We start from the raw sequence: 14,917 nt of genomic DNA, 5'->3' as shown, positions 1-14,917 counted from the left end.
TGCATATGAATGAAAAATTAAACAATTAATATAGTTTAGTGTTTTCTTATTTTAGCTCAAATCAACATTGCAGTATACTAGTTCAGAATATCTGCATAAACTTTCATGAGTGTATGGAGAAAGTGCTTTTCATTTACTACCTTATCTTGAAACTAACTTACCAGAATTGAGAATATGAGTTCTACAATAATTAATTGTGAATAGTGTCATTGTCAGAGAAGAATAAGCAAACACTTACTGAAAGAGACATCACAACAATACTTAGGGTCCATGACCAACTTTTTATAGCTACTTTAGTTATGCTCCTAAGTTAAAATCACTTTCATTAGTGTGATGCTTTTGCATGCCTTATCTAAAAATAATAACAATATCCTCATGAACAGTTACAACACTAATATTACATTCATAATTTTTCAAAACAAATCAAGAAGAACTAAGTGAAAATTGAATTTAAAAGTTTCCTCTCTTGCTCCATTGTCTTCTGTAATGTGAAACACATTGCTCGGCTTATGGAACACTAAATTTGTAGACTTGTAGACTTACGCCTTTCAGTATGCAAGATTACACCACTTGTATACACCTTAATCAGTTAAGAGACACTGGTAGATTTCCATCTTTAAGTACTTATTACAAAGAATAACTGAGAATAAAAGGTAGAGTAGTATAATGAATATAATTCAGCAAATTGTCTGAACATACCAACACGATTCTGCAAAACGGCCGTGATACCGACACGGACATTGTATGACCAGCTATCTTGAGGCCGTAATTGGAGAGTATGAAGAAGTTGTGACTGAAAATACCAAGATCTAGAAGTCAATTTCATGGCAAACGAATCAAAGTGTGCATAATCTCACCAGGAATACAGACTGTCAAACCAAAATCGGCACTATTTATACAAAACAAAACAGACTTTTTCAGGTGAGAATATTTTAACAGGCAAATTCCCTAGACTTGCATCACAAAGGAGATTACTCAAATAAATAAAGCATCATCCAATCTCTAATCCAAAAGCAACATGATAAATATTAGGGCACAGACATCATCCCCAAATATACCAAATTCATATGGCACAATTCAGTTAAACAAGCTTTCTGTAATAAGTAGGAATTTCATTATATTATAGAGACCGTATGACTGAAAATAACAGAATAAGAAAATATTACATACTGAACCAGTTGAAGAAAGAATGGCATTGAGGAGGTGGAGAGCTTCGAATTTCAAGGAATTATGCAAGATAGCAAACTGCCTTGCAATTGCAGCCACCTGTAGAGAGTTATGGCAATAGAAGTTTATTTAACACGAAGTAAGATCACAAAATCAAAAATGAGCACACAAAAACTCTAAAATACAAATATCTAAAAGTACACTCACAATAACTGAGAGCTCAGATAAGTAATCATTCTGGATTGTGTCTAATGACATCCTGCTCAGAATCAATTGCAAAAGTTTAATAGATATTTCCACCAGATGCGAACCTGCATAATGTTCGAATGTTATGTATTATGATGCATAGACAAAATCATGGGAACGGAAGTTCATTATTCACATGCTTGTAGATGTATTTGCAACAGTTAATGGTTACTACAAAGTTATCCAGGTGCAGAAGACAAAAATATCATACCATCTTGTAGAGAAGGCAACTGAGAAGCTAGTACCTTGATGCCTCTCGATTCATAAAATCTCATGATTCCATTTTCTGAAGCTGTTAATACCAAGTATAAAAATTCACAGCATTCTTCAAGAACAGATGAGCCAGATCTGAACAAGAATTTGAAATATTATAAAGAATATCACTTCTTCGAAACAACAAAAATTAAAGATCGCTGGTATATAAAACATTAAAACTAAAGCTCAAACGTGTGGGGCACAAAATATCAACAACGAATGAGAAGGCCTATAATTAACAATTTTACTATAGTAGCAGCTAATGTATGCTTTATAAAGGCTTAATGCAGAAGGTTTAAAATTTTAAATTTTTCACCCATCATTTGAAAATAAATATGTAATTGAATTTTATGCATAGCAAAATTATCTTTAAGATAATAGGTTCAAGAAAATAACTGCATAACAGTATTTTAACAAAAGTTAAGAAATAATAATAATAATAATTTGACAGTAGTAGTTCATAGTTAACCTTCAATTTAAACATCAATCAATACTGATTTTAAAGAAACAACTGACTATATATAATGCAATCAAGGTAATTAAGAAAATTGAGGGGGGAAAATTAGACTGAGTCAAGAAATGTGAAAGAAAAGAAAAACACCATACTGGGTGGCCATTACTTCCAATATTAGTGGAATCTTGGAACTCATATCTTCTGAGGATGCAATCTCTGGAACTCGACAAAGAGCAGCAAGAACTGTAACCGATAGGCTCAAATATGCATCCCGGTTGTTGTCTCCACCACTGGATATGGTTCCTTTTCCCATACCTGTTCAGTAGAAGATAAGGTCAGTAATTTATTACAAGTTGAATACAGCAGGAAATCGGCGGATAATGGAAAAGCAAGTACCAGTTCTGAGTAGCCGATCAAGAAAGCGAGAACCAACGGCATCGTAAACCTTGCGAAGTGAGGAATGATTGTCAGCTTTGCAGAACTTGGTGACCAGAAGAAGCCCAGCAAGGCGTTGTTCGTCTCGCTCTCCTTTCAGTAGTTTCAAGCACTCCTCAAGATTCGGGCTATGTTGTTGTTGTGCTTCCTTCACAAATGCCATTCAATTATTAAATATCAAAATCAGTGGGGAATGGAGAGGAAATCAAATAAGAGAAAGATTGAAAGATTGCTCACCATTGAATGGCTTAAGCTTTCACTGCAGAGAACTAAACAAAACTGTCAGATTCAGGGCAGGTCCTAGATATTTGGTGCCCTGGTCGAATTATAAAAATGAAATCACATTCTTCAATGAATTATAAAAACATTAATAATTTATTCATTATGATCAACATTCTTTGCAAGTCACGATTTCAATGCTACAGTGAAAAAACCACAAGAAAATCAATTGAAAAAAAATCCCTTCTCCTCCTCCTTCACAAAATAGGCACGATGTTTTAAAAAAAATCAACATGATAGAAGAACAATAATTCAATGAAACAACACACCGAAAAAACAATCAAAACTAAACTAAAATGTTCAAAATAAGAATCAAAACAACCATTGAAACAACATAAAAGAAGAATAAGTAAGAGAAAAAAACTTGGTAAGGATGAATAGAAACGAACCAGAGATAAACGATGAGAAAGAAGAAAGGACGGTGCCGGTTGCCGGAAAATGCTGCCGGAAAGTGGAAGGTCGGTGGTTTTGGGTGATGGCAAAGATGGTTTTGGAGTTTTGGAATAGTGAGAAACGATAGATAGAAGTGAGGTGACACTGTTTGTTTCCGAGGAAAGTTGAGGGAAAGAATAATTTTCCCTTGTTTGGAACAAGCAAAAATGAAAGAAAAAGAAAAGACACATATGCCCCACATAAATATTATTTCCCCCACAAGGCCCTAAGTAGGGACGAGAATAGGCAGGTTTATGGCCTGATCTATGATTTGGTCTGGTCTGACCTATTTAATAGACTCATACTATTTTTAAAATCTATTTATTTAAATAGATCTTATAAAAAAGTTTATTAGGTCTGACATGTCGGCCTATATATATTTTATTATCTATTAATGTTATTTTTTATTATTATATTAATAACAATATTTCGTATTTTAAATTCTATTAATTAGACAATCACTAAGTAGTCAGTCCATATTCGGTAGTCATTTCATATTTGGTAGTTGTTCCATATTCAGTAGTTGTTCTATATTTGTTTGAGAAGTAATAATGGGTGTGTTTGTTTCAGAAAAAAAAAATCTCCACATACCATAATGGGTTTAAAGAATGTTTGTTTCAGATTTTTTTACAATTATTTTATTAGAAAAATTATTTTTTGTTTAATATATATAAATAAGTACATTGATATTGGTATGTGGAGATCATCATATGGTATGAGTATAACATTTAAATGTTTTAATGTGAATAAGGCTTTTAAAAATAGGCTTCTACACTATGCCAGACTTTTAAAAAGATCAGGTCAAACCGAAAAAAAAAACCTATGATAGATCGTTGGCCTAAAAAATTAATCGTAGGTCAGGCGCAGACCTTTTAAAGTCTGATCTGGTCTGACCTATTCTGACCTATTCTCATCCCTAACCACATGTGAGTTGAAAGTGGGAGCTGGGAAGTAGACGGTTTTTAGAACAAAAAGACAATACAGCCTATATTTGATTACATATTTTTATAAATGTTTTTGGTTTTAAGGGTGTTTATGTCATTTACTAAATGTATATGTCTTTTCTTTTCTTCCATTTTTACTCTTACCAAACAATTAAAAAAATATTTTCACTTTCAATCATTTAATAATATTTTTTTGGTTTAATTAGAGTTTTAATCTATCTATTTATACTGATTCACTAAATTGGTCCTCTTATTTTAAAATTTGACATCTTCTTTCTGATTTTTTAATTAAAAAATGATGACGTGATATTTTTTAAATAATGTGACATATGATACGATGATTTAGAGTGATTAACACCTATAAAATTGAAATAAAATGCGGTGAAAACTTAAATTTCAACTTGAGAATTTTTTTTTCATATTTTTTATTTAATTAATTATATATGAATAGTTAATGCATCTAGATGATTCTATATTATAGAATTGTATGTCATACCATTCAAAATTTATTAAATCGTCTTTTTTTTTAGTTAAAAAATATGAGAGAGTAACAAAAACTGTTGACTTTGAAAATAGAGGGACCAATTTAATAAATTAGTATAATATAGAGACCATAACTACAATTAAACATATTTTTTTACTTTCTTTCTTTTCAATTTCTTTTATAATCCAAACACACAAACCTATTTGTATAGTTTTTAGTTTTGATAAAAAAAAATTCAAATTAAGATAAAAATATAATTTCAACCCAATCTTAAACCAACATGTTTTTATTTTAAAACTTTATTTTCAAAATCAAAAATCATAAACTCGAAACCAATCATAATAGGTCTTAAGACTTTAATAATTTTAATTTATAGCATTGTGTCTGACTAGATGCAACAATAACATCAATAATTAATATTTATATAAATTATGCAAATATTATAAAAACAATTAAATATTATCAAGTAACTCAACATTATAAAATTTAATTTTGATTTAATTGTTAAAATATTTATAATAATTTTATTATCGATTGTGAAAATTATTCTATTTTAGATAAGTTTTAAGAAGTTTGCAATGTAGCTTTAACTCATTCATAAAATGGTTTAAATTTTTAGAAACAAAAAATATTTTGTATATATTATATTATTCAAATAATTCTATCAAGTGAATCACTAGTTTGATCTATAATATAAATAATGATTTATAAAATTTTCATGGAATACACTTAATGTTTAATGGATATACTTAATATTTATAAAGTGTATATATTGTAATCATATAGATTTGTTATAGTATTTTTTTACATAAATTATATATTTTTTAACAAAAATACATTCAAGTTATATTTTATTGTCAAAATTTCAACACAAAGAATAATCAAATGATATTTGCAAATTAAAGTTCTTTCCATTTTTCCAAATATTTAATAAAATATTTTACTAGTTCAAAACATACATCAATATATATGTATTCTTTTAGTAATCTTTCACTAAAATATTATTCAATAGAGTCAATGTTACAGTTAAATTAAAATAACAGTATAAAATTATTATTATTATTATTATAATAGAAATAGAATTAGACAAATGAATAGAAAAAATATTGATCATTAGTGTAGGCTTCCATAGTGAGACTTAGTTGATGTTATTTGTTCCACGTAGCCATAGTGATAATTGCATATCAAGGTGATGTTATTTGTTCTAGAATGCAACAAGCTCGTGTGACTCACTTAGTTGATATGAATGGAAATTGAAATATGGAGTGCATAAGTTGACATTCAAATGCTATTCTTTAATGGAATCTTGCCACAATCAATATCTAAAGACGCTTTAATGACAACAAATTAAAAACATGCTAATTTGTTAAATATAGGGATGGACTAAAAAAATTGAACAACTACTTTAAGAAATTAACATCTTAAATTTAGAGATAAAAAATAATATATTTGAACTTTTGTTGAATCCTAGGTTCTGCTAGTGCAGGCCTTCAAGCTTCCTCATCTCTGTTTTGACTGTTGCTAGGTCAGAAGCAAAATGTGATTCTTTTTTCCCCTCTCATTGATTTTGTTGGATCTGCTGCCATGCATATCTTGCACTATAGTCATGGATTAGTTCTCGAATTTGCCCCCATATACATGTAATGGCCAACACTTTTATCACCTGCATTAGTTATTTCTAATTTAAAATTGGTGTAAAGTTCGTGCAAATTTGATACTTATGAAAGGGACTTGTTTTTTTAATATGAAAATTAAATAATACCTCTTGCGCTTGCTCTTCAAGACATTAGAAGTTGAAGGATTGCTGTGCCAATTCCTTTTCCTTTGATTGATAAACCAATTATTGATTTGTTTCAATTCTAAACCCGTTTCTTGCACCAACCTTGCCTTATCCTCCTCCTGAAATATCACAACAACAAACTGTGAATTACGTGCACTATGATTAATCATACACAAATTAGATCATTCAATGATATTCAGAAATTTATAAATATATATATATATAACTAAAATTTCAAAATATATATTTTTGAAGTTAATATTTCAAACTATATCGGTGCGTTTAAAGAGAAGTACGGGGCGAAAAAATAAATGGCAAACATTTAAGATAGTGAATAACTTTTTATCGTTGTATTATGTTTGTAAGATGTTTCATGGTTTAGTGAGAGACAAAAATTTCAACTTTTGTCCTGTTCCCTCCACTCATTTTATGGAATCATTTGATCAATTAAAAAATCAAACGCAATACAAGTAAAATTGTATTGTTCATTTCCTTATTTTTCAAGGAATCAAACGCACTTTAAATTTCATAAAAAAAAATATAGTAAGATTAATATTGGTTATTGAGTTGTTACTGTAGGATAAGGCCACTTTGAATGTGATTGCCACCAAGCTTTAAGGACTGAGGTAGTGTCACCGGGAAGTTTCCCAGCTCGTCTCTTACGCAAAATTTCCTCTCTTATGTCCACGATTTTCTCTTTATAACCCTACAATATAGTCAAAAGAATTTTTAGGTCCATCAGTGGGAAGAAATCTCAAATGATGGGAAACACACTTTTTATTATTAATTTACATTAAATAATGTGAAACCGAATTCGTATCTCTTTCAACTTAATTGAAATTCCTAGTTCATATTTAACTCTAGGAATGCAAAAACTTTTTAAAGCTCGAAATAGAATTTTGTAGTTTAATGTAATCTACTCAGTTCAAATAATTAATTTATGCAGTTCTACACAGAAAATACTTGATTTATAAAAAAATAGTAAAAAAATATTTTAAAAATATTGTGAAGACAAGTATATTAATTACTCCTTTTAGAATATAATATAAACAAAAATTAATCAAAAATATTGTGAAGACAAGTATATTAATTACTCCTTTTACTTATCTTTTATTTAAGGAAGCGGTTTACTAGTACCTTTCCTATTCAACATTTAATGTAATCCAAATAGGGACATACCTGTTTCAATTCATGCTTTAATTCATGTCTTACACGATCCATTAGGGACCTCTCATTCTCAGTTGGAACAAGAGGACCAAATCCCATGCTGTCTGAACCATCCAAACCACCAGTATCAAATTGATTAACATCACTGTCTACTTGCTCATCTTCATCTTCAGACATTGTTGCACCTGTACCTTCCCCTGGTGAAACTCCTGTTCCTCATACAGCATGTGGCAAAAACTATCACTTCAGTATTCATTCAATTTTTTGAGTAAAGTTCTTATTCAATTGGAAAAAGGACGGTATGCTTTTGCTGTTTATTATGCACAAAAAGTTAGCTAACGTGACCAAATGGTTTGTGACTTCATTCAAAGTGCATAATAATTTGGCATATTAACAACATGCTAAAAGCAAGGACAACTCTTTTTTTTTTTTAAAGGACAATTGGGCCATACAGTATACCTATAATGTCTTCCATTAAAATTGAGCAAAAAAAAAACCTTGAATTAAGTTACGTTTCTATTTCATCATGTATAAACTTTACTTTATTTATGTGTTGAGATGTAACACACTAAAAATCAAAAGAAGAATATTATATATTATTGCACCTGTTAGACTTTGTAAGGACTGTTCAATCTCCCAACAAGCCATTACTGCTTCCATTGCATGAACACGGACATGTTGCTGAAGCTGTTCTTTGAAAGAACATAGCAACAAAACATAGTGCGACTGCAGCATCAATGAGGAAAATTTCAAAATCGTAACCATACAACAGAAATTACATTCCAGTAGCATAAAATTACAAATAAGAATCAAAATTAGAAAGAAACTACCATACAAAAAACCATGAACCAAAAAAGTAGTGTAAGTAATTAAGTACTAAAATAATAACTTTTAAAAAATTTAATGTGTCTGATTATAATCTTAAAATTATTTAAAAATTACTTTAAATCAAAAGCTATTTTGAGTATTTTCTTATAATTTTTTTATATAATTAGTTTTATTTTAACAATCTGATTTAAAAAAAATAAAAAATAATCAATTTCAGTGTATTGAAAGATAAGCACAGAAGAATAAGTCTTTGAATAGCACCCAGCAGAGAGGAAGCAAAATTTCCTTATTGAACAGCATCCAATAATTGAGATACAAATATAGAATAATTAAGAAAAATAAAATAAAGAATGAATGAATAATATGATACCATGAAGTGATCAAGCTGTTGTTTGTTATCGTGATCAAGAATGCCCTGTCCCTGAGAGTCTTGTCCAAAGGCAGAGTACTTGGCAACAACATTCTGTGATTGTGCCAGCTCATCATCGATCTTCGGCAACTGATCAACCGGCGTGGCGATTCTCAAACACGCCACGTGTGCTGATAGAAGCTGTTCGTACAACGGGTGCGCCATAATCTCCCCTTTGTATTTCGCGTTCTGCCATTTCATCACTCCCTCCGCCGCTGCCTCGCCGGTTTCCGCCACCTTCACGCCGGCGATGTCGTCGATTACTTCGCTGTTGTTGCGGTGGAGGATTGGATGAGATAGCCAATGGTTGGAGGATTGGGAAGCGGCGGTGTCGAGGTTGAGGAAATTAGTGGAGTTAACGTTGGTGTTTGAGGAATCGAGGTTGCGAAGAAGAGCGTTGTTGAGCCAATTAGGTGCGGTTTGGAAGGAGTGGTGAGGATCGGAGGTTGGTTGGGTGGCGGAGTGAGTGAAATGGTGGAGTGGGTGGTGGTTGTGGTATGACATAATGTAAAAAACAAAAGTGAGAGTTAATTAGAAGGTAAGGTAAGTAAGTATTTATTTGTTCATAGTTTGAGTGTGGAGAATAGAGATAAATTAAAAAGGGAAATTGTGTGTGTCTATTTTGGGTACGACTTCTACAATTTGGAAGCTTAGATTCGTTTGCCGGTTCACACTATATTCAATTTTTGGGTCATTAATATAGATAGCTCCACCAACTCTCACTCAACTCTCTCCACATCTCTATTCAATTTCGATCCTCTATGTCCAAACTTCTCTCCATCATTAACTTCTATTTAGTTTGTTTATTTTTTTGTAATTTAAAGTTTCTATATATAAATTAATTATATAAAATTATTAAAATACTTTTGAATTTTTTTTTAACTTGATCTCACTCTTTCTTATTCATGTGTTTTAATTTGATTGGTGTTATGGAGGAAGCTAAATTTGGACAAAACTAAATTCTTAATTGTTTTTATAAAATGTTGTCACCTAATCAATCAGATCAGACCAATTTGTTATATATCCATTTGATTCAATTCAGATTTTATCCAAAACAAATGTATAAATTCAACTCAATCCATATTTATTGATCAATTTGAGCAACATGTTTAGTCAAAACCGAATCAATTTTAGCTAAGTCCATAAAGCTTTGAGTTTGAGATAAGTCTTACGAAATGATACAATTCTATAACAACTTAAAATAAGACCCGTAATATTTTAATAATAATAAACCTTTAAATTGATATATGAGATTAGAAATATTTCAAAAATGTATGTAACTTAACATATGAATCCTTATGAGAGAAAGTTGTTAAATATAAAAACTTTTATTTTATGAATATATTTTATCTTTTCAATTTATAAAATGTGTGTTCATTATACTTTGATGATAGCTTCTTGAAGTAAAATATTGTCATAGAGAGAAAATAAAATATTAATTAACTAAAATGCATTTTTAAAAATAATTAAAACAATTTTTGATATCTTCACTATTTCTTAAATTATGGACAATTATTCACTTCAAATGTCATTTATCTCCTTATTAACAAGTAAATCTAACAAAATTTTAAAAATAGAAAATTGAAGTGAATTAGATTTATAATAATCACGACTTATTACTGTAAGCATTTTGTATTTGTGTGCTTGCTCATAAGTTGCGGACTATCATAAATATATATCTATCTCACTTCCTTGCTCAAATAATAATCTTCATATCCAACCCTGTTTTCCACTCACCACACTTCTTATTAACTCTCTTAACTTTGTTATCAACTCAATACAGTTCATATTAACTTGATCACACTTCTTATTAATTCGACTATAACTTCTTTTTAATTAGGCAGGATCATTCCAAACCTCAAATGTATCTTCTTGAATTTTTGCACTCTAATGTACCAACAATAATCTTAAACATCCGTGTTGACACCTATTTTGTGTGCTCTTTTTTAATTATTTTCAAAATAATAATAATAATAAGCATAAAAGACTCTTTATAAAATAAAAATATAATCATTATTAGTATTCTGATTTAATTTATTGTTTCTTAAAAAAAAATTAAAAATCATATCCAAAGTAATAAAGGTTGAAAACACTATTAATAAAAATTATTGTCTTCTAAAAAAAACTTAACACAATTTCTAATGAGAAAAAAAAACAGAACAGGGGTGACAAAAATGAGAGGAGCCAATAAAAAATACCGATAAGAAATTTATCGGTGTGGTAAGTATTTCTTCTCGTTTGCTTGCATGCTATGTTTGTATTATATCTATTATTAATATTAACATAACATCTTTGTATATCATCATGTGAATATGTCCTTAAACTAAATGAATGCATTTCATTATTACTAGAGGTTCAGATTAATGTTGGAATTGTCATAAATAAATAAATAAAAAATCGAAATAAGAACAAATAAAATAAAATAAAATAATTTATCTTTGGTGTCCAAACTCGTCCAACAGTGAACCATCTTGTTGAGCTGTTTGATAATAGTCTTGGCCTATTCCGTCACCGTCGTCTGGCCTGCATTTACACGTGTGATGTCTCCCTCCGCTAGCCTTCCGATACCGCCGCCATAAATACCGCTGCTGGCTTGCGTGTTTCATATTTCCTACATGTTATGTTATGTAACTATTACACTAGGTTGGAGATAGCATTATGGCCTTAACCTATGAAGCTAAAAATAACGAATATAATATAACCGGCACCCCTTAATTTCATGCAATCCGTCAAAATAAACTTTATTTTCAAAAATAGATACATTCTTTTCTTTTATTTGTTACCATTTCTCATTATTAATCTACTTCTTTTAATAATTAACTCATAAATATTTTCTATTAATAATTACATGTGTTTTCATTTTTCTATTATATTTTAAAATATGTAATAGTAAATTTGTTAAATTAAATTAATAACAAATTTTTTTTGTTAATATAAATAATTTTTTTATTTTGGATAAAATAAATAAATAAATAAATAAATAGACCGTATACAATTAATTATAGAAAAATTAATTTAACAAACAGTGTAGAGTGGTGATACTTTCGTTACTCGTAATCGACTTTAAATTTAAATTTTTAATTCAAAATAAATATTTCAAAATTTTATCTAAAAATAAAATTGATGATAACTTGTTTTTCGAACAAATTGGATACAAATTCGTGAAATATGTTTCAATTATCATTCTTATTCTTTTTCTATTTATGAGTTTATAATTTTAAAATATATGATTTCATATATAGCTAGGGTCCGAGCCACAGCTGGTCTGGACTTTGGACCACTTGTTCTACTTGGAAGAAAGAAAGGGAAAAAGGGGGACCAGGACCATCCAGTGTGAAGCACGCGCGGGATGAGATAGATTAGGTCCACTAATTTATTTTTATTTTTTATAAACCACTAAAATTGATAATTAATTATTATAATAGATATTTATTTAATGAATATTGAATTTAAAACCTCTAATTCTTTAATTCTTAATTCAAATAAATTAAACTATCCATTCATTTTGTAGCAACTTAATTTATGTTCTTAAATTATGTCAAAAATTTTTAAATAGATAAAATTACTATTTTTTCAAAATTCCATTCAAATAAATATGAATAATACTTTTATGTATTTTTTCATTTAACTCTAATTAAGTAAATTAAATTTTTAATTTTATATTAAGTCATAAATTTTAAAACCTTTCAATAATTTAAGCATATTTTAGTAAAAAAAAACAAAAATTAAACATATTATTCTATATTAAATTTTGAGATATTTAAAATATTATTATAATTTTTTTAATAAAATAGTATTGAAATAGAGTATCATATAAAATCAAATTCTTTAAAATACAATATTAAATCTAAAAACATAAACTTAATTGAATTAAAATATTAGCTTACTATAAGACAAAAACAAACAATTAGCTCATTAGCCTGCTTAGGATATATTTAATTATTTATATAAAATAATATTTTCTTTATCTGGATATAAAATAGTTTTAAGTATATTAACAAATTATATCAAATTTTTATAAATAAAAAATTCATTCCTAAATATTTATTAAAAAAATCACTTTTACACAAATGTTAATATATAATTTATTTTTTTACAGAAAATAATTTTTATTCAAATGTTAACGCGAGAACAATATAGCTCTATTTAATTTATGATAGTTTTTTCTTTCATTTATATTTGATAACTTTTGAAAATATAGATGCGTAAAAAGAAAAGTCAATGATCTTAATTTATTCACACGACGGGGGACCATCCACAATTTTCATTTTACCAACTCCGCCGGCCCAATCACATTATGGTCCCACTTTCATGTGGAGCCCACTTAGCTTTGGGTCCGTTTCTTACTTGCGGCACCACTTTTTCGGATAAAATGTTCCTTCTTCACGCCAATTTGTCTCCTCTTATCACATTTTATCTTGCGGCCCTATCTCATTTTCCATTCTCTATATTTGTTTTTTTTTTCTTTTATAAGTTTTCAGCTTCACAAAAGGTTTTTTTAATTAAGGATTTTTGGCTGACACAATTTATATTCTCATATTAAATAAAATAGTGTATGATTTTATAGATATAAATAAATTGAATTTTATGAATTTATAAAACTGTAGCATTGTTAACTAAGAAGAAGATTTAAATTAAATTTGTAGGTTTTAAATTTTCAAGATCTTACTGTAGAAAAAAATTCAAGATCTTGTAATTTTTCTTTTGTAGATATAATTTGTATTGTTGTTTACAAAAGTTAATCAAAGGGATCATTATATTTTAGAGACAAATGTTCATTCAAACCTTTAACTTAATTTCAGATAACACTTCAGTTATTTAATTTTTTTTTCTTCTCTCGATTTGGTCATTATTTAAATTTAGTACAAAAATTCAAAAATATAAATAATAAGAATATGAGTTTATTTGAAAATTTGAGTTATAAATTTGATGAAATTTGCATTATATTGAAGATGATAATTAATTTATGAGTTTTGTTTAAAATTTTTGATAAATTTTTGTAAAAAAAGAAGAGGATAATATAGTTAACATTTTAAAACATAAAAAATCAAATTGTTTACTTAAAATTAAATAAAAGATCAAATTAAAAAGAAAAAAAAATAACTGAAGTGTTATATGAAATTATATTACGAGAGCGCAAGAGTATGGATATATTTTATAACGAAGGCTAATATTATAGTAATAAATTAAATCAACCAAAAAAATATAGCATAAAACTAGGTATTTATTTTTACCAATTAGATCATCTATCAAATGATTAGTACTCATTATTACTCATATATGATCATCAATTCATATTTTCACTATAAATACACACATAATTAATTTAAAAAGTAAACCATTCATTTACTCTCTAAAGTAACTCTCATTAATTTAGTTTATAAAGTAAATAAAATTTGTCAATTTAGTCCTTGCTATTTTTGTATAATTTAAGAACTAAATTGATAAATTTTATATACTATAATATTATTTATTGTTTTTATATATCTTAGGGACTAAAAGATCAGAGAGAGAGAAAAAGTGAAGTTCAAACTACCGTGGAAGAGAGAGATTTCCGCACCGTAGGTGGATGTTTAATTTCATGAGAGATATTTTAATTTTGAAGTTTGCTAAAGTGGTCCAAGATAGAAATTAATTAGCATATAAACCCTTGGTCAATATACTACATCATGTTGAATCTTATACAAAAAACTCTTGTGGAATCTGTAACGGATTAATATTCTACATATCTTCAAATGCTTTTTGTCAAATTAAACTTATGATATTAAGAAAGTCCAAAAAAGCCATAGTAATTCATAATAATATACTTCCTCGATTTCTTTTTAATTATTGTATTTACAAAAAAAAAAATATTTTTAATTAGTTGTTTGTTTCAAAATTTAATGTAACATCAATTATTATTATTTATTTATTTTGTCAATAATACTTCTAACTATTTATTGTAACGGAAGAATTATATATAATTGAAATTATATATAATGAGATAATAAATGCTTAAGAATATATTATAAGAAAAAGACAAACAATTTTAAAAAGG

General features: G+C 28.1%; 2 protein-coding genes across 4 annotated transcripts in view; both read right to left on the bottom strand.

Moving 5' to 3' along the window:
* Positions 1-3,438, bottom strand: part of LOC101505786 (uncharacterized) — a 9,420-nt gene extending 5,982 nt beyond the window's left edge. Inside the window, exons 1-8 of the mRNA XM_073369395.1 lie at positions 3,226-3,438; positions 2,795-2,873; positions 2,519-2,705; positions 2,275-2,437; positions 1,625-1,761; positions 1,375-1,478; positions 1,171-1,266; positions 699-793 (exon numbers count right to left, since the gene is read on the bottom strand). Of these exons, the coding sequence (XP_073225496.1) occupies positions 699-793; positions 1,171-1,266; positions 1,375-1,478; positions 1,625-1,761; positions 2,275-2,437; positions 2,519-2,705; positions 2,795-2,797 (785 nt within the window). The 5' untranslated portion in view covers positions 2,798-2,873; positions 3,226-3,438. The remainder of the gene's footprint in view (positions 1-698; positions 794-1,170; positions 1,267-1,374; positions 1,479-1,624; positions 1,762-2,274; positions 2,438-2,518; positions 2,706-2,794; positions 2,874-3,225) is intronic.
* Positions 3,439-5,970: 2,532 nt separating this feature from the next.
* On the bottom strand, positions 5,971-9,615 carry LOC101506099 (homeobox protein knotted-1-like 3). 3 transcript variants are annotated; one of them, XM_004501306.4, is made up of 6 exons: positions 8,842-9,615; positions 8,249-8,369; positions 7,656-7,852; positions 7,051-7,182; positions 6,459-6,595; positions 5,971-6,359 (listed from the first exon to the last, which is right to left on the bottom strand). In XM_004501306.4, the coding sequence occupies exons 1-6, from the start codon at positions 9,382-9,384 to the stop codon at positions 6,356-6,358; spliced, it is 1,134 nt and encodes a 377-aa protein (XP_004501363.1). In that variant the 5' UTR covers positions 9,385-9,615; the 3' UTR covers positions 5,971-6,355. The 3 variants fall into 3 exon arrangements, with proteins under 3 accessions (XP_004501363.1, XP_027190969.1, XP_027190970.1); XM_027335168.2 differs by having other exon boundaries at positions 5,971-6,374; positions 8,842-9,609; XM_027335169.2 differs by lacking the exon at positions 7,051-7,182 and having other exon boundaries at positions 6,175-6,374; positions 8,842-9,609.
* Between the last annotated feature and the right edge of the window lie 5,302 nt (positions 9,616-14,917).

This window comes from Cicer arietinum, chromosome 5 (assembly GCF_000331145.2).
Source record: "Cicer arietinum cultivar CDC Frontier isolate Library 1 chromosome 5, Cicar.CDCFrontier_v2.0, whole genome shotgun sequence".
NCBI classification, from domain to species: domain Eukaryota; kingdom Viridiplantae; phylum Streptophyta; class Magnoliopsida; order Fabales; family Fabaceae; genus Cicer; species Cicer arietinum.
Note: the sequence above shows the minus strand (reverse complement) of the source record. Positions and strands in the feature narration are given on the sequence as shown.

Excerpts from the sequence above, each read along its gene's own strand:
- LOC101506099 (XM_027335168.2), bottom strand. The coding sequence starts at position 9,384 with ATGTCATACCACAACCACCACCCACTCCACCATTTCACTCACTCCGCC. Across the intron at positions 8,370-8,841 it reads AACAGCTTGATCACTTCATG|TCGCACTATGTTTTGTTGCT; the intron begins GTATCATATTAT and ends TTGATGCTGCAG. Across the intron at positions 7,183-7,655 it reads TAAAGCATGAATTGAAACAG|GGTTATAAAGAGAAAATCGT; the intron begins GTATGTCCCTAT and ends ACTATATTGTAG.